The 19,568-nt window shown below is 35.6% G+C and overlaps 1 protein-coding gene across 1 annotated transcript in view; it reads left to right on the forward strand.

The window, feature by feature from the left end:
- LOC123250118 (sodium-coupled monocarboxylate transporter 1-like) overlaps positions 1–19,568 on the forward strand; it is a 190,429-nt gene that overhangs the window by 37,726 nt on the left and 133,135 nt on the right. The window contains exon 2 of the mRNA XM_044679154.1: positions 16,953–17,018. Coding sequence (XP_044535089.1) covers positions 16,953–17,018 — 66 coding nt within the window. The remainder of the gene's footprint in view (positions 1–16,952; positions 17,019–19,568) is intronic.

Here is a 19,568-nt window from a genome sequence, read left to right on the forward strand (position 1 = left end):
TTCCCAGAGATCTGACAAGTATACTATTCTGTGTCCACTTAACTTATTTATAGTTTCCCTCTTTATATTCAAGTCATTCACCCATTCTGAATTTATCTTGGTGTAGGGTGTGAGATGTTGATCTAAACCTAATCTCTCCCATATTGTTTTCCAAATTTCCCAGCAGTTTTTGTCAAATAGTGGGTTCATGTCGCAAAAGTTGGGCTCTTTGGGTTTATCATACACTGTCTTGCTGACATCATTAACCCCGAGTCTATTCCACTGATCCTCCCTTCTATCTCTTAGCCAGTACCATATTGTTTTGATGACTGCTGCTTTATAGTACAGTTTAATATCCGGTACTACGAGGCCCCCTTCCTTCACATTTTTTTTCATTATTTCCCTTGATATTCTTGATCTTTTGTTATTCCAAATGAACTTTGTTATAGTTTTTCCTAATTCAGTAAAGAAGTTTTTGGTAATTTGATAGGTATGGCACTAAATAGGTAAATTAATTTGGGTAGAATGTTCATTTTTATTATGTTAGCTTATCCTACCCATGAACAATTAATGGCTTTCCAATTGTTGAGATTCAGTTTTATTTGTTTGGAAAGTGTTTTGTAGTTGTTTTCGTATAATAGCTCTGTTTGTTTTGGTAGATAGATTCCCAAGTATTTTATATTGTCGAGGGTGATTTTAAATGGTGTTTCTCTTTCTACCTCTTGCTGTTCTAATGTGTTGGAAATGTATAGAAATGCTGATGATTTATGTGCATTTATTTTGTATCCTGCCATTTTGCTAAAGTTGTTGATTATTTCTACTAGCTTCTTAGTTGATTCTCTAGGACTTTTTAAGTAGACTATCATATCATCTGCAAAGAGTGATTCCTTAGTCTCCTCATTGCCTATTTTGATACATTCAATTTCTTTTTCTTCTCTCATTGCTGCTGCTAGTGTTTCTAGTACTATGTTGAATAGTAGAGGTGATAATGGGCATCTTTGTTTCACTCCTGATCTTATTGGGAAGGCTTCTAAGTTATCCCCATTGCATATAATGCTTGTTGATGGTTTTAGGTATATACTGTTTATTATTTTTAGGAAAGGTCCTTCTATTCCTATACTTTTCAGTGTTTTCAATAGGAATGGATGCTGTATTTTGTCAAAGGCTTTTTCAGCATCTATTGAGATAATCATGTGATTTTTGTTTGTTAGACTGTTGATATGGTCAATTATGTGGATGGTTTTCCTAATGTTGAACCATCCTTGCATTCCTGGTATAAATCCCACCTGATCATGGTGGATGATCTTCTTAATTACTTGCTGGAGTCTCTTTGTTAGTATTCTATTTAAGATTTTTGCATCTATGTTCATTAGGGAGATTGGTCTATAGTTTTCTTTCTCTGTTTTTGGTCTACCTGGCTTTGGGATCAGTACCATATTTGTGTCATGAAAGGAATTTGGTAGGACTCCTTCTTTGCTTATCATATCAAATAATTTGTATAGTATTGGGATTAGTTGCTCTTTGAATGGCTGATAGAATTCACTTGTGAATCCATCAGGTCCTGGTGATTTTTTCTTAGGGAGAGCTTTGATGGCTTGTTCAATTTCTATTTCTGACATGGGACTATTTAAGTATTCTATTTCTTCTGCTGTTAATCTAGGCAATTTATATTTTTGTAAATATTCATCCATATCTCCTAAGTTGTTATATTTGTTGCCATATAATTGGGCGAAATATTTCTTAATTATTGCCTTAATTTCCCCTTCATTATAGGTGAGGTCTCCCTTTTCATCTCTAATACTATCAATTTGGTTTTCTTCTTTCCTTTTTCTTATTAGATTGACTAGTACTTTGTCTATTTTATCTGTTTTTTCAAAATACTAGCTTCTAGTCTTATTTATTAATTCAATAGTTCTTTTGCTTTCGATTTTATTAATTTCTCCCTTAATTTTTAGTATTTCTAATTTAGTTTTCATCTGGGGGTTTTTAATTTGCTCGCTTTCTAATTTTTTGAGTTGCATGCCCAATTCATTAATCTCTGCCCTCCTTAATTTGTTAATATATACACTCAAGGATATAAATTTCCCCCTGAGTACTGCCTTGGCTGCATCCCACAGAGTTTGGTAGGATGTCTCATCATCATCATTCTCTTCAATGAAATTGTTGATTGTTTCTATGATTTCTTCTTTGACAATTTGGTTTTGGAGAATCATATTGTTTAATTTCTAATTGGTTTTTGATTTGCCTGTCAAGGTGCCCTTATTGATTATTATTTTATCGCATTATGATCTGAGAAGGTTACATTTATTATATCTGCTCTTTTGCATTTGTTTGCCATGATTCTATGCCCTATTACATGGTCAATCTTTGTACATGTACCATTTGCAGCTGAAAAGAAGGTGTATTCCTTTTTGTCCCTATTTATTTTTCTCCACATATCAATTAAATCTAATTTTTCTAGGACTTCATTCATCTCTCTTACCTCTTTCTTATTTATTTTTTGGTTTGATTTATCTAGATCTGAAAGAGGAATATTTAGATCTCCCACTATTATGGTTTTATTGTCTATTTCCTTCTTGAGCTCTGCCAGTTTCTCCTTTATGAATTTGGATGCTATACCACTTGGTGCATATATATTGAGCAGTGTTATTTCCTCATTGTTTATACTGCCTTTAATCAGGATGTAATGACCTTCCCTGTCTTTTTTAATCATATCTATTTTTACTTTGGCTTTGTCAGAAATCATGATAGCCACTCCTGCCTTCTCTTTCTCATTTGATGCCCAAAAGATTTTGCTCATACCCTTAACCTTGAACTTGTGTGTGTCTACCCACCTTTTCTTGTAGACAGCCTATGGTAGGATTTTGGTTTCTGATCCACTGTGCTATTTGCTTCCGTTTTATGAGCAAGTTCATCCCGTTCACATTCAGAGTTACAATTGTTAGTTGTGCATTCACTGACATTTTTGAATCCTCCCCTAGACCCACTCCTTCTTATTACACTATTTTCTTTTGCACCAGTGGTTTGCTTTGAGCCAGTATCCCTTATCCCCTCCCTTGATTGACTTCCCTTTCTGCCCCCTCCCTTGTTGTTCCCTTCTTTTTGTTTTTTAAAAACCAAATGAATTCCCTCCCTCTTCTTCTCCCCTCCCTTTTTTGGCCTCCCCATTCCCGTGCTTCCTTTGGTTTATCCCTTCTGACTTTCTCAGTAGGGTTAGATAGAGTTTTATATCTGGATGGATAATAAAGCTACTCTTCATTCTCTGGGTTGATTACACTGAGAGTAAGGTTTGATTATGCTCTCTTCCTCTCCTTCTTATGGTATTATTTATCCCCTCCCCTTCCTATGCCCTCTTTGTGTGTAATAGAATATCTTATTTTTCTTATTTACTCAGATTTTTCTTGGTGTCCCCTACTATTTCCCCTCTCTTTCCCACCCCCCATGTCTTCTTAGACCATTTAGCATCCTGTCCTCTCCCTATGAATTATTCTTCTGGTTGCTATAATAGTGAATATTATAATAGTGTATTGAGTTCACTACAGAGAATTATACATAGCATTTCTCCACCTAGTAATACAGATAATTACATCTTATTTATGCCCTTAAAGAGTCAAGCTTAAAAAACTATGAGTTTTCTTTTTTTTCCCTCTGTTTCTTATTTATCTTTTCTTCTTTCTCTTGATATTTGTGGTTGAGTGTCAAACTTTCCATTTAGTCCTGGTCTCTTTTGTGCAAAAACTTGGAATTCTTCAATTTTGTTGAATACCCATACTTTCCCCTGAAAGTATATGGTTAGTTTCGCTGGGTAGTTGATCCGTGGCTGAAGGCCCAGCTCTCTTGCCTTTCTGAATATTGTATTCCAAGCCTTGCGGTCTTTTAGCGTGGAGGCTGCCAGATCCTGTGTGATCCTGATTGGTGCTCCTTGATATTTGAATTGTCTCTTTCTGGCTTCTTGTAAGATTTTTTCTTTAACTTGAAAGCTCTTCAATTTGGCTATTATATTTCTGGGTGTTTTCTTTTCTGGGTCCAGTGTAGAGGGTGATCTATGGATCCTTTCAATGTCTATATTACCCTCTTGTTGTAGAACTTCAGGGCAATTTTGATGAATAATTTCTTTAAGTATGGAGTCCAAGTTTCTATTAATTTCTGCCTTTTCTGGAAGACCAATGATTCTCAAGTTGTCTCTTCTAGACCAGTTTTCTTGGTCTGTCACTCTCTCATTGAGATATTTCATGTTTCCTTCTATTTTATCAGTCTTTTGACTTTGTTTTATTTGTTCTTGTTGTCTTGGGAGATCATTGGTTTCTAAATGTTCGATTCTAGCCTTTAAGGACTGGTTTTCAGCTTTAATGTTTTGGTTTTCAGCTTTAATGTTTTGGTTTTCGGCTTTAATGTTTTGGTTTTCCTTTTCAATCTGGTCATTTTTGGTCTTCAGTTGACTTGTCTCACTTTCCAATTGCGAAATTCTGCCTTTTAAGCTTTTATTTTCTTGCCAGATTTCTTCCATCTTCCTCAGCATTTCATTTTTAAACTCTTCCATTGCTTGTGACCAGCTTTCATTTTTTTGGGGAGGTTTGGATTTTTGTTTTCCCTCCTCTGTTGTCTGGATTTTCTCTGTGTAGAAGTTGTCGAGTGTTCCAGAGTTTCTCTTGATAGACTTTTTCTTCTGGACTTCCTTATTGCTGGCCATTGTTAGCCCCGCCCCTTTTCAGCTTTGTCTTTGCACTCAGAGTCTGCCTGCGCCTTGCAAGCTCCCGGGGGCTCCGGTCTCCTTGTCCTCGGGGTCAGGCCTCCTGGTAGTTCCCAGTCTGTCCCTCTGCCCGAGGTTCCTTCAGCAGTCTTTGGGGCTGCTTCCACTGCCTTGCTCTGGTCCACACCGGGTCCTCACTGGAGGTCCAAACCTGGGCTGGAGATAGTTATTCAAGCCTAGGGCACTGCCTTTGCCTGCGCAGATGCTCTTAGGGCACTGCCTTCACCCATGCAGAAGGTAGTGAAAGTCTGTGGGCTGGAGATCTTTATTCGCCCCTGAGGCGATGCCTTCAGTGCTTGGGAAAGGCTGTGTTTTAGAGGCCTTTGTCCCAGCCCGAGGCAGTGCCTTCACCCACGTGGACGCTTGGGGAAAGTCCGTGCAGGCCCCCAGCCACTTGGGGTCCCTCGTCTTGCAGCACACAGGTACAAGCCCTGGGGCTGCCAGTGATTATCTGGTTGCCCCAGTCCTGTTTTCACTCTTGTGCGTTGGCGTTGTGCGAGGTGTGTGGTGTGGGGGGTGGGAGAGGGGCTTCTTCCTCTTGCATTTTAGTGAGAGCTGTTTCACCCCTTTATAGCGTGGAAATGCCCCGATTCTGCGTACCTTCAATGCTACGCCCTGTTGTGTGGTTCCTTCGTTCTTCTGGACTCGTTTTTATTTCCCCTTGAGGGGTCCTGTATGCTTTGGTCAGGAGAGATTGAGCAGCTGCTCCTTACTCTGCCACCATCTTAACCGGAAGTCCTCTTTAACCTAGAATTCACTTTTTGAATCCATCTGTCCCTCAGTATTTTTTCTTAGGAAGTTCCTTCATGACTTGTTCAATTACTTTTTCAGACATGGGATTATTTAAGAATTCTAATTCCCCTTTTTTAATCTAGGCAATTTATATTTTTGTAAATATTCATCCATTTCACCTATCTTGTCATATTTATTGCCATTTAATTGGGAAAAATTCTTTTTAATAATTACCTTAATTCCTTTTCATTAGAAGGGAGACCATACTTTTTATCTTTGATATTCTTAATTTGATTCTCTTCTTTCTTTTTTTTACTAGATTAACCAGTACTTTGTCTATTTTAATTGTTTTTTTTCAAAGTATCAGCTCTTAGTCTTATTTTTTAGTCCAATAGTTCTTTTATTTTCAATTTTATTCATTTTTCCTTTGTTTTTTTGGATTTCCAAATTAGTTTTTATCCGGGGATTTTTAATTTGTTCTTTTTCTAATTTTTTAAGTTTCAAGCCCAATTCATTGATCTCCTTCCTCTCAATTTTGTTGCTATAGGCCCTCAGAGATATAAGTTTTTTCCCTGAGTATTGCTTTGGCTGTATTCCATAGGTTTTGATATGATGTCTTCTCATTGTCATTCTCTTTTATGAAGTACATAATTGATTTTATGATTTCTTTTTTATTTACCTGTTTTGTTGAATTAGATTAATTAGTTTCCAATTAATTTTAAATTTGCCTTTCCATGAACCCTTGTTAAGTATAATTTTTATTTCATTATGATCTAAAAGTTGCATTTATTATTTTTGCTTTTTCCCATTTGTTTGAAATATTTCTATGCCCTAGTACATGGCCAATCATTGTATATGTAAAATATACTTCTCAGAATAAGGTATTTTTCTTTTTATTCCTATTCAGTTTTCTTCAGATATCTATTAACTAATTTTTCTACCATTTCATTCACTTCTCTTACTTCTTTCTTATTTATTTTTTGCTTCAATTTATCTGGTTCTGAAAGGGGAAGGTTGAGATCCCTCACTAGTATAGTTTTACTATATATTTCCTCTTTGAGTTCCTTTAATTTTTTTCTTTAAAAATCTATATGCTATACCATTTGGTACATAAATGTTTAGTATTGGTATTACTTCATTGTTTATGAAAATGTAATTTTAGCAAGATGTAATTGCCATCCTTATCTTTTTTAATCTGATGAATTTCTACTTTACTCTTGTCTGTTATCATGATTGCTACTACTACATTTTTTTTAAATTTTTACTTTAGATGATGCATAATAAATTCTGCACTAGCCTTTTACCTTGAATCTGTGTGTTACCCCTGCCTCAAATGTATTTCTTGTAAACAACATATATTAAGATTCTGGTTTTTAATCCACTCTGTTCTGCACTTCTGTTTTATGAATTAGTTCATCCTCATTCACATTCAGCATTATGATTACTGTGTGTTGCCCTCCATCAGGTCTGGCTTATTTTCAGGAATGCTTGAACATCTTCTCTCTTATTGAAATCCATTTTTCCCCATGAAAGGATATACTCAGTTTTGTTGCATAGGTGACTTTGGATAGAGTGTAAACCCAGATCTTTTGCCTTCCTGAATATCATATTCTATGCCTTTCTATCCTTTAATGTAGAAACAGCTAGGTCCTGTGTGATCCTGAATAAAACTCCATTGTATTTGAATGGTTTCTTTCTCGCTGCTTGAAGTATTTTTGCCTTGGCTTGGTGACTCTTGAATTTAGCTATTATATTCCTGGAAGTTGTCATTTGAGGATTCCTTTTAGAGGTGATCTGTTAATTCTTTCAATTTCAATTTTATTTTCTTGTTTGAGGATCTCTGGGCAGTTGTCTTTGATAATTTCTTATAATATGATGTCAATTGTTTTTTCTTGATCATGGCTTTCGCCTAGTGCAATAATTCTCAAATTGTCTCTCCTAGATCTATTTTCTAGGTCATTTGTTTTTTAATAAGGTATTTCATGTTTTACTCTATTTTTTTCATTATTTTGATTCTGCTTCATTATTTCTTGATTTCTCATGAAATCATTAGTTTCTTTATGGTCAACTTTTGATTTTCCTCTGTCAGTTTTTGGTTCTCCTTTTTCAATTGATACATTTCTTCTTGCATTACTTTCATTTCTTCTTGTGTTACTTTCTTTACTTGCATCACTTTCATTTCTCTTTCCCACTTTCCTCTGCCTCTCTTCATTGCTTTTTACATTTTTTTTGAGTTCTTACAGAATCTGTTTCCAATCCATATTTTTCTTTTGCACTTTGAGTATCCTTCCTTTTCTTCCACTGTCCCCTTCTGTGTCTCTACCTTGCTCTTTGTATCCATAAAATTATTTAGAGTCACATGCTTTTTTTGTTGTTTGCACATTTTTCCTATTTAATTATCAGTAGGCTTGGGGGTAGATGATGTAATAGTATGAGGGCTAAGAGCTATGAGAGAACCCTCCCCCTGTTGGTTCAATTGACCCTTGAGATGTTGATAGCTTAAAGACTTGGCTCAGACTTGGGTGTAAGCTTTTGATCTCACTCGGATCTTTATCAGGTCAGTGCTGTTCAAATTCTAACCTCAGGCTCAGTTTCAAGTTTTGGTCTCACTGTGTACCTGATCCAATCAGGTATACCCTTGATTGTTCTGTCTTAGAGCTCCACACTGAGCTTCAGGCAAAAATATCAGTATTTAGTAATATCATCCACCCCAAAGTATGAATTAAGTCCTTGTTCCTAGTTCAGACTATAATTTTCTGAGCTGGGGCTCTGGAATTCTCCAAAGGCTTGAAATGTTAAGGGGTGTAGGTTGACTTTTACCTCTGTTTGCTCAGGCAGGATTTCAGGGTCTGCATGTTGGCTAGAACATAGGTTCCCAGACCTCAGACAGCAGATATGAGATGATGTTGTATGGCTCACTTATGGCTTACTCTTCCCTCCTTGCTTCTTGCTGTGTCTGCTTTCCTCTTGCTCTAGTACCCCAGATGTTCATCGCCAACCTTTTGGGTTTTTCTTTCATTGAAAGTTTTTTCACTTTGTCTCCTTGTTGGTTCTTTCACTCTTGTATTAGTTTTCTGAAGATATTTCAATCTTGGTCAGAGAGGATTCTCATGATGGCACAGAGCTGCTCTGGATTACTCTGCTATCTTGGCTCCACCCCTGGAAGTCTCCTTTCTCAAAATTTTAGAGAACTAATTGAAATTTACAAGAATACAAGCCATTCTCCAATTGCCAAATGGTCAAAAGATATAAACAAGCAATTTTTATATGAAGAAATCAAAGGTATCAATACTTATTTGAAGAAGTATTTTAAATAATTTGATTAGGGAAATGCAACTTCAGGAATCACCCCAAGCCCAAAAGAATGGCTGATATGACAGTAAAGGAAAATAAAAAATATTGGAGGGGATGTGGAAAAATTGGAACACTAATGAATTTTTGGTGGAGTTGTGAACTGATCCAACCATATTCTGGAAGACAATTTGGAAGTATGCTCAAAGGACTATAAAACTGTGTATAACCTTTGTTCCTATAACACTACCACTGGATCTATATTCCAAAGAGAAAAAAAAAGGAGAAAGGACCTACCTGAATGAAAATATTTATAGCAGCTCTTTTTGTGGTAGCAAAGAATTGGAAAATGAGGAGATTTCCATTAATTAGGTTATGGTTGAACAAATTGGGGTATGTGTTGGTGATGGAATCCTACACTAGTATGAAAAATGATGAGCAGGGTGATTTCAGAAAAAGGAGGAAATACTTACATAAACTGATATGGAGTGAAATAAACAGAACCAGGAGAACGCTATACACAGTAATAGCAATTTGCACAATGATCAACTATGAAAGACTTGATACTTTCATTGATACAATGATTTGGGATGATTCTGAATTATTTACAACAAAGAACCTACATAAAAAAACTGTTCGAGTCAGATGCAAATCAAAGTATACTATATTTCACATTAATTTATGGTTTTATTTTTGGGTTTTTATTTTATATGAGAATTTCTTTGCAATAGTGACCAATATGGAAGTATGCTTTGCATGATAATACATATATAACCCAGATCAAATTGCTTACCATCTCTGGGAAGTTGGAGGAAAGAGAAGGAGGGAGACAATTTGGATATTATTATTTCAGAAAACTTATGTTGAAAATTGTTATTATATATAATTGGGAAAATAAAATAGTCTTTAATAAAAAATTTAAAATACATTAACTGATCTTTAATACTCCACACTTTATAAATAAAAAGTTAATAGAAGGAAATTGCATAACAATAATGGTCAATAATTAGAGTAATTTGCTATTAAACTCCACTGTCTTTCCTTTTTCCCCTTTTTCTATATACCTATTGTTAGTTATTTATTTTTATTTTAATCTCAACTTTATTATCCATTTTCTGTAATTGAAATTTATTTTGCTTGTGACTATTCATGTCATGATTCTACCCTTTCAAACATCCTTCTGCACTCTCCTTGGCCTTCTCAGCTTCCTTTTTGAGTTTAATGACTACACCAAATTGTAATTGTTTATGTATAATGTATGTATGTATGTTTCTGCGAATATGTGCTTATATTCAGCTCACCTTTGTGCAGTTCCTTTTCCTCTTTCCTTTTCTTTCTTTTCACCAGGAAAACAAAACAAAACTCCTACTCCATATTTTTATATAATTCTCTCAGTGACCCTTAAACCATTTAAAGGTTTTAGTAGACACTTGTTTCCCCACTTAATACAATTTAAGTGCTTCTTTGTCATATAACCCATTATAATTGTTCATTTACTTTTTAGGTTTCTCTTGATTTGCATTTCATACTACATCTGATGTAAATATCTTCCTATGTATCTATGTGTATATTTATGTCTGTCTATGTCTGTCTGTCTGTCTATCTATCTATCTATCTATCTATATCTCACTTCTGTCAATAGCTCTTATATGATCTTTTCTTAAGTAGTGAGGAGAAGACTTCTATTCCATTAAAAACCCATTTGCCTGTTATAGTAGAGATATAATCGTTTTTTAGGATAGATTATTTTTCACTTGCTGATGTTTTTCCTTATTGAGTATCATATTTGAAGATCTTCCTTTCTTTGTAGTAGTAGATACCAAGTCTTATATGATCTTGAATGAGATTCTTTGGTATTAAACTCAAGTATTTACAGTATTTTTCTTATTAAAAATGTTTATTGATGTCTTCTTTTTTTATATTATCATAATTTTCCTTAGTATTACTCCCTCTTCCAGAAAGCCATCCTATATGCAAAGAATATTTTTAAGGAAAACATAAATAAGTGGAAAGAAAAAATCAGCACAACCATTAATACTTTGAAAACAAGTACAATGCAGAATACCAATCAACACCCCATCTTCAGGAAGGGGTGAGTTGGGGTGTACTGTATCATATTTCTTCATTGTATCTCTACCTGATCTTTATTTGTTACATTATATTACATTACATTCACTATTGATTGTTTTCTTTGTTTTTGTTTTTTTTTTTGCAAATCCTCTTGGTGGGGGTGGGGCAGCTGGGTAGCTCAGTGGATTGAGAACCAGGCCTAGAGATGGGAGGTCCTAGATTCAAATCTGGCCTCAGACACTTCCTAGCTGTGTGACCCTGGGCAAGTCACTTGACCCCCATTGCCTACCCTTACCACTCTTCTGCCTTGGAGCCAATACACAGTATTGACTCCAAAATGGAAGGTAAGGGTTTTAAAAAAAAATTAAAAAAAAGATTTCTGATAGTGACTTTTTGGGCACAGTTATAAATCACTTTCCAGAATGACTGGATCATCAACATTGTATTAATATGCATTGCTTCCCTGAGCCCCAGTGGTGGTAAATTTCCTTTTGCTAATTATTAGTGATTAGGAGCATTTTTTCATCTGGTTGTTGATAGCTTGGATTTCTTCTTAAAACTGCCTATTCATGTACTTTGACTATTCATTAATTCAGAATGACTCTTGTTATTAAAATAAATCCTTTCCCTCCTACATATCATAAAAATGTGACCTATATCAGAGAAATTTGCTGTAGATTTTCCCTACCCTTTTAACTATTTTTTAAAACATGTTAATACTTTTGTCAATGCAAACAAAAACATTTTCTGATATTTTGTAATCCATGGCAAGTAATATGACACAGGATGTATATGTATTATCATAGAATACATATTTCCATGTTTGACAGAACACATCTATTGGTTACCCTAGAGAAAATTTCATGGAAAAAATAAAGTGAAAAATGTCATGTTTCAGTCTATATCCAGACTGTCAATTCCTTCTATGACAGTAGATAACCATTTTTTGTCATGAGTGTTGTGAAATTTTTTTGGATCTTTACATTGTTGATAATAGTTAATTCATTCACAGTTGGTCATTATAAAATAATGCGGTTACTATGTGCAGTGTTTTCCTGGTTCTCTTCAATTCTCTTTGCATCAGTTCTTATAAGTTTTTCCAGAATTTTTTGTGATTATCTGCTTCATCATTTCTTATGGCACAATAATATTCCAGTGTACTTACTAGTATTTTGTTTTCAATTGGGGATTAAAAATTTTGTCTAGTTTTTTAAATTGAATGCCTAATTAATTGATCTGCTCTTTTTTCTATTTTATTAATGTAAACATTTAGAAATATAAATTTTCCCTTAAGTATTACTTTGGCTGTATTCTCAAAATTTTGGTATGTTTTCTCTTTGTTCTCATTCTCTCTAATGAAATTATTAATTGGTTCTCTAACTTCTCCTTTGAACCACTCACTTTTTAATATAAGGTGAATTAGTTTCCAATTAATATCGAGTCTTTTTTTCTAGAGCCCTTCATTTAGTGCAATTTTATGGCATTATGGTCTCAAAAGGATACACTTAACATTTCTGCTCTTCTCTATTTAGTTTTGAGGCTTTTGTGTCCTACTATATAATCAGTTTTCGTGAAGGTGCCATGTACTGCTGAGAAAAAGGTATATTCCTTTCTATTCTCATTTTTTTCTATAATGTTCTATCAAATTTGACTTTTCTAAAATTCTTTTCACTTTATTTTCTTTCTTGTTTATTTGGTTTGATTCATCTAATTCTGAAAGTTTTATTGTCTATTTCCTTTTGTAACTCACATAATTTCTTTAGGATTTTGGATGCATTGCCATTTGTTGCACATATGTTTAATATTGATATTACTTTATGATCTATAGTACCTTCCTTATCTCTCTCTCTCTCTCTCTTTTTAAATCCTTACCTTCTGTCTTGGAGTCAATACAGTGTATTGGCTCCAAGGCAGAAGAATGGTAAGGGTAGGCAATGGGGGTCAAGTGACTTGCCCAGGGTCACACAGCTGGGAAGTGTCTGAGGGCAGATTTGAACCTATGACTTCCCATCTCTAGGCCTGGTTCTCAATCCACTGAGCTACCCAGCTGCCCCCCTTATCTCTCTTAATTAGATCTATTTTTACTTTGATTTTCTCTGAGATAAAAGCCCCTCTTTTTTTATGTTTAGCTGAAGCATAATAGATTCTGCTCCAGTCCTTTACCATTACTTTGTCTGTGTATCCCTACTTTAAATATGTTACTTATAGGTAGCATTTTGTGGGATTCTGGCTTTTCCTCTTCAGTTTTTTTAAGTGAATTCAACTGAGTTCACATTGAGTTATGACTACTAACTTTTCTCTCCATCTTTCCCCACCGTTTATCCTTCTTTTTCTCTCCTTTCAACATTTCTATGTTCACAAATGTTTTTGCTTCTGACTTCTTCCTTCACTAGTCCAGTCTCCTTTTTGTTTATTTTCTTCCTTTCCTTGTTCTTTTTCCTCTTCATACTTCCCTAAAGGATAAGATAGGTTCTTAGTGAGTGTGGATGTTATTCTTGCTTTGTGTCAGTTCCAATGAGAGTAAGTACATGCATTGACCACCACCCCCTTTCCCATCTTCCCCCTGAGCTGTTTTGAATCTTATGCTCCTCTTTGTGAAAAAATTACCCTCAGTTTTCTCTCCTTTTCTTTTTACCCAGTGCATTTCTGCAAGGCAAAGGATCTAAGACTACAACCAAGACTTCCCTACCCAGAAAAACTGAGCCTAACTCAAGGAAAAGAAATACTAATAAAATTCTTAATCATCTTCAGAACTTTAAATATCTTAAGTACTTTAGGTTGCTAAAGTTCTTTAGGTACCATAGATATCCTAAGTATCTCAGTTACTACCTTTTTATAGTCATGTAATCAGTTTAACCCAATTATTTATCTTGATTATGTTGAACATTTTAAGTACTTGAAGTATCCCTTGAATCACAGACATGTTAAGTATCCTAGTTATCATTTTCCTCTGTAGGAATGTGATTAATTTAACTCCATTAAGATCCTTTAGTTTTTTCTCTTTTAGTTATTTTTTATGCTTATCTTGAGTGTCAGACTTGCTCACTGAATTTTCTTTTCAGCTATAATCATTTTACAAAAATGCTTAGAATATTCTGTTTCATTAAATATTCATTTCTTTCCCTTGAGTATTAGGCTCAGTTTTGCTGGGTAGGGAAGTCTTGGTTGTAGTTCTAGATCCTTTGCCTTGCAGAATATCACATTTCATTCCTTCTGAGCATTTCATGTAAAGTCAGTTCTATCTACTGCACCCAGTAGATAGAACACCAGACCTGGAATCCGGAGGACCTGAATTCAAATCTGGTCTTAGATAATTTGTAGTTGTATGACCCTGGTCATGTCACTTAACCCCAATCACCTAACCCATACCACTCTTCTGTCTTAGAATTGATACTAAGAGATAGGAGGTGAGTTATTAAAAATTTAGAAGCTCCTACTTCTTGTGTAATCCTGATTGTGATTCCACAATATTTTTCTTTTTTCTTTTTACTAGCAGCTTACAATATTTTCTCCTTGGCCTGAGAGTTCTGGAATTTATTTATAATAGTCCATGAATTTAAAAATGTTTAATATCTTTTAGGAAATGATTGGTGAACTCTTTTCAAATAATATTTCCTTCTCTTATTCAAGAACATTAGGGAAATTTTCCTTAAACAATTTCTTTCTACATGGTATCCAGGCTTTCTTTTTAATCATCTGGGACCTTTCCCTTGGGTCCCTGTCTAATCTGCCACAGACCAATAACTCTAATAACAATCAAGAGAGGTTTCCTTAGTGTAGGGTAGCTAGATTTAGGGTTCGAGATTTTTTAGGGAAGAGAGGAGAGAGCTGATAGAATAGTCCATCAATTCTCTGAAGACCTTTTCTCATGAAAGTTTAGATCCTGGGATACTTAGCTAGTAAAATAGTGATAGACATTTCTTTTTTCCTCTAAATATCTATTTGAGAATAAATTACAAACTTCCAGTTACTTTTGCCTCATCTGTGACTGAGTGGTCTGTGTCTATCAGCTCTCTCCTCTCTTCCCTTGATTGTTATTAGAGGTATTGGTCTGTGGCAGATTAGACAGGGACCCAAGGGAAAGGTCCCAGATGGACTCAGACCTTCACTTACTGACAGCTGCAGATAGTTGGATGTTGGTTCAGGCTAGCTTCAGGTTCAAATATCTTCTTCCAGAGGAAACACAGGTGTCAGAAGCAAGGTCCAGGAACTCCACCATATTTGGCAACCACTTCTTCCACGTACTTGAAGTCAATAAACCCCAGAGAAAGAGACCAACAGCTGCTAAGTTCCAGCTTAACCCTTCTTTTTCAACATTCCAGAATCTTTTCTCATGCATCTGCCCTCTGCAGACCATCATCTCTTACCATAACCCTCTCTTCCTTATAACAGCAGCCAACCTACATCTACAAGATATTCTTGTGTGGGTTTGAGCACCTGAAAGGGAAACCAAGAACTGGGGGAATATGGGTGGAAGGGTTAAAGATTAAGGTAGCAAGAACATATAGAGAGAAAATAGACACAGAGACACAAGAGTCATCAGCATCACATTCAGCTTGTCAGCATCTCCTCCTCTTATGGTCAAAGAGAGAGTGTATCCAACCCCAAATGAGGGAGTTGATCTGTTTATTAAGGATAGTTGCACAACAGTGGGGGTGGATGGCTTGGTGTCTATCATCTATTTGGTACATCAAAAGTTTTATCAAGTTAATGACAAAGCCAAAAGGATGGATGATAACATAATAGGCCACCAGATATCTGGGCCAGGACTCTTCTTTCCAGAAAGCTGGTACCAGTGTTATCTTAGAAATGCAGGTGTGAATCTTTGACATTCCAAAGGACCCTAAAACTTGGCTTTTAAGATCAATCAAGTTTAACCCCATCCAAATTTAACGGCTTGGCAATCAATCATGTGAAATATTAAAAACATATCCATAAGTCTGGTCCATGAACACTTTGCTCATTAGAGTCAGTTTTTGAATATATCTTTAATACCTTCATGATTTGTTATAACTGAAACTCTACATGTTGGTTCAACTGTCTTGGTCTGGGATTGAGTTCTTTGTAGAGGCATCCTAATTAGCTTGTGTGGGAAGCTTTCCAGATGTCACTTGTATGAAATGTGTTGTGTTTGGCTCCCTCTGATCTATAATGGTCCATGTTGGGCTAAGTTTTATGTATTGCTTCCCACACTGTGCTGCCCCTGGCCTTTGCTATAGTTGCACTGTATCCCATTGTTTTGATCTCTTCCCTGCCTTGAGGCTGGACTAAGCCCAGCTGTGCTCTTTCTCCTGCTACTTGTTTGTTTTTTTTTTTCCTAAAGAGGAAATCTTTTTTTTCCTCTATGACAGAATTTTTATTATTTAGAAATTTTTCCATGTTTCCATGATTCATGTTCTTACTCTCTCCCTCTGCCCCCCAACCCTCCACTCCACATAGCTGATGTGCATTTCCACTGATTTTAACATGTGTCATTGATCAAAACCTATTTTCATATTATTGATGGTTGCACTGGGGTGATTGTTTAGAGTGATAGGATAAGGCAATGTAGTTGAATGGCCTTATAAGCTATGAAGACAACTTTGACTTTCAACTTGATCCTGGAAGTAATTGGGAGCCACTACTTTTTATTGATTAGGGTAGTGACAAGATCAAACCTCTGCTTTTGGAAAATCACTGTGGTAGTTAGGAAGTGTCTGGATTAAATTGTGTTAAACTCTATAACTTGTCTTTTTTTTAGAGTGTATCTTTACCTTTTCTCTACTTATTCTTAGTTCAGCTACTTAGTGCTTTGACTATTGACTTTCTTTTCTCAGTACACAGTCTGAGACCAAAGAGGTTTCAGTAATTGGGGTGAAAAGGACCTAGCAATGCCCAAAACTTGTGGGCAGTCAGGACTCTAAACCACCCTGTAGTGGCATCCTTTTGAAATATTTCAAGTCTAACCACTTCTATTTATTAGTGGAATAGAGTGACATTCCTTACCTTGTTTAAATCTCTAGAGGGAGGCTTTAGGTGTCTCTACCTAGAATTATTAACTCATGGAAAGAAAAAAAATGTGTTCAATATCTTTGAAAAATTTTTACCTTGCATATTCCTAATACATAATTGCTATATTATTTACTTACAGTACTTGGAACTTCGATTTAATAGAGAACTTCGCTTGGTTGGATCATCTCTCTTCATTGTTCAAATGGCAAGTAATTTAAGAAGTTTTCTCTTTTTTAATATGGAGTGTTTTAAAGCTCATTAGTATATAAAAATATCTTAATGAATTAGAATACACGAAAACAGAAAGATAGCAGAAGGAGTTCAAATACTAAACACAATAAACATTGAAATAAATTTTACAATGTTGGAGAACTTATTTGAATATGCAGCAGTCACTTAAAAAAGAAGTTTCATCTTAGGAAAGATATGACAAAGGAAGGTAGGTAGCCAGGATGGTAAAAGGAGAAACCATGCTCTATGAGAATTGATTGAAGTGTTAACAATGGGTCAAATATGGACAAGATTTAGAAAAAACCTTATAATTGTCCATAATTTTTTCAAGCTCTGTCTTGTGGGAAAGGAGTTAACTTTGTTATGCTTGACCTTAGAGGGTGGAACTAGGAATTAAGGTAGAAGTTGTAGAGACAGTTGATGTGAGTAAATAAACACAAATATACACATGGGTTCGTTTTGGGGAAAGGGATGAAGGAATAATGAAGGGTGTAGATGTATAACTATCTTAAATAAATACACAAGGGCTGTGACAATATAAATGAGTGGCAGTTAAATCAGCCAGGGATATCTTACTTCTATAGGGAAAGACACAACAGGAATAAAAAAACACTTTTTAATAATGACTTTAAAGGGTAAGGGCAGAAGAGAGAGGTCACCCTAACCTAGTTATTTAAGGACAAACTCAGGAACTGGGAGTTGGTTCAGACTATACTATTTTAATCCAAATGACATAACTAAACTAAGATCTAAACTAAACTGAATCTCTAACTAGAATAAGAGAGGGCTGGAGAGGAGAGATTCTCACTACACTTGTCCAAGGTGCTCTAAGATGTCACAGATGTCACAGGAAACCAGGATCAAGTTTTATCCACAGCTAGTTAATCCTCAAAAGGCTCTAGAGAGTAAGGTAGATAAATCTGCTGTCCACCAACAGATATACAAGACCTTTCTCTACCTAGGCCACAATACTTGATCGAAGTATCTTCTCAGTGATATACCACTCTGTCAGCTCCTTCGTTATTTGGCAAAGCTGGACCACACAGCTAAAACCTCCTTCCTTCGGTTTGGTCAAACCACACTTTCTCTTCAAACCTTGGCTTCATTCCATTATGGAACTCTCAGGTCCTTAGAGATAACCTGGGTGTTATCTTACCTTAAATATTTAATTTCCTAATTTCCTCATTACACAGTATATATGTCAGTATAAAGACATTATGTTCTCATAAGGAAATTTTTTCTGGCAATTGCACTTTATAAAGTGGAATGAAGTTCCTCAGAGAGATAGCAGGAATTCATTTTCACAAAAGATCTTAATTTCTGGGAGTATCACAAAAGGGACGAAGGTGACCTCTGACATCCCATTCCTACTTCTTTTAGAAAAGAAATATACAAACCAAAGACTTAAAATATTACTTTTTTTAAAAATGCTTTTACTGAGAACTTTTAAGAACTTTCATTTTGAAATATGAAGGAAAATACTTACTGCAATGTAGCTAGACCAGAGCTCTATTTACTAACTCCCTTTAAAGAACAGAGAAAAAACCAATCTCTTAAACACAGACTTTAAATATAAGAGCAACTATTCTTATTTCAACTCATGTACTGACTTTTAAAGAAAAATGTGAGATTTTGATAATAAAAGCTAGCATTTGTATTTTAAAATTTGCAAAGCTCTTCACATTACTTCATTTGACCCTTGAAATAATTCTGTAGAATAGATGATATTATTATCTTCATTTTATAGATGAGGAAACTGAAGCTGAGAAGTTTAAACTATTTATCCTGGAATGCACAATTACCAGGTGGTCTGAATAGGGTGTCAGATCAAATGATCCACTCTGCTACTTACCTGCCAATTTATGACATGATTGAAACTATTGGGGAAAACCAGGGGAGTTGACTTAAATATTAAATATGGGTCCAGAAGGGAGTGAGGGAGACAGAAATGACAGAAGGTAGGACCAAACAAGATGGGGGACTGGGTTTAACTGCTAAGGAGATTATCTGTTAACAGAAGTGGCAGTTAGGCTCTAACTGTCACCCTGCATCATCTAGACAAGGAGCCAATGGAAACTAGCAAGGAAATGGCAAGAGTTTATAACAATTTAATTAAGGAAACTATGGTAAAGGATGGGAATAGGGGTGTCTACACTTTCAGACTAAGGGCAAACCACAGTGTCAGGGGAGGGAGTTATCTACACTCAACTGAGACCTAAGCAAGACAGTGCCCAGAGAATGGCAGGACTTAAGTGGGTATCCTTACAGCAGAGTTCAGACTCACTCCAGTGATGTTCCAGCTCCTCCAGGACCACTAGCGGTACTCTTTCAGGTGGATAGATTCTGGGAGCTAACCCAGCCCAAGTTAACCTGCAACTCAGGTTGGGATTAATAGTCTCTACCAAAATCTCCCACAAGTAAATGTCAGTCTTCCTTCAGGACCTCTGGAAATTTGAGGTCTCCTAGGGTCAGTTACAACTTGTCCCAACCATCATGGAGTCCATCCCTGAGAGCCAGGCACACT

This window comes from Gracilinanus agilis, chromosome 5, assembly GCF_016433145.1.
Source record: "Gracilinanus agilis isolate LMUSP501 chromosome 5, AgileGrace, whole genome shotgun sequence".
NCBI classification, from domain to species: domain Eukaryota; kingdom Metazoa; phylum Chordata; class Mammalia; order Didelphimorphia; family Didelphidae; genus Gracilinanus; species Gracilinanus agilis.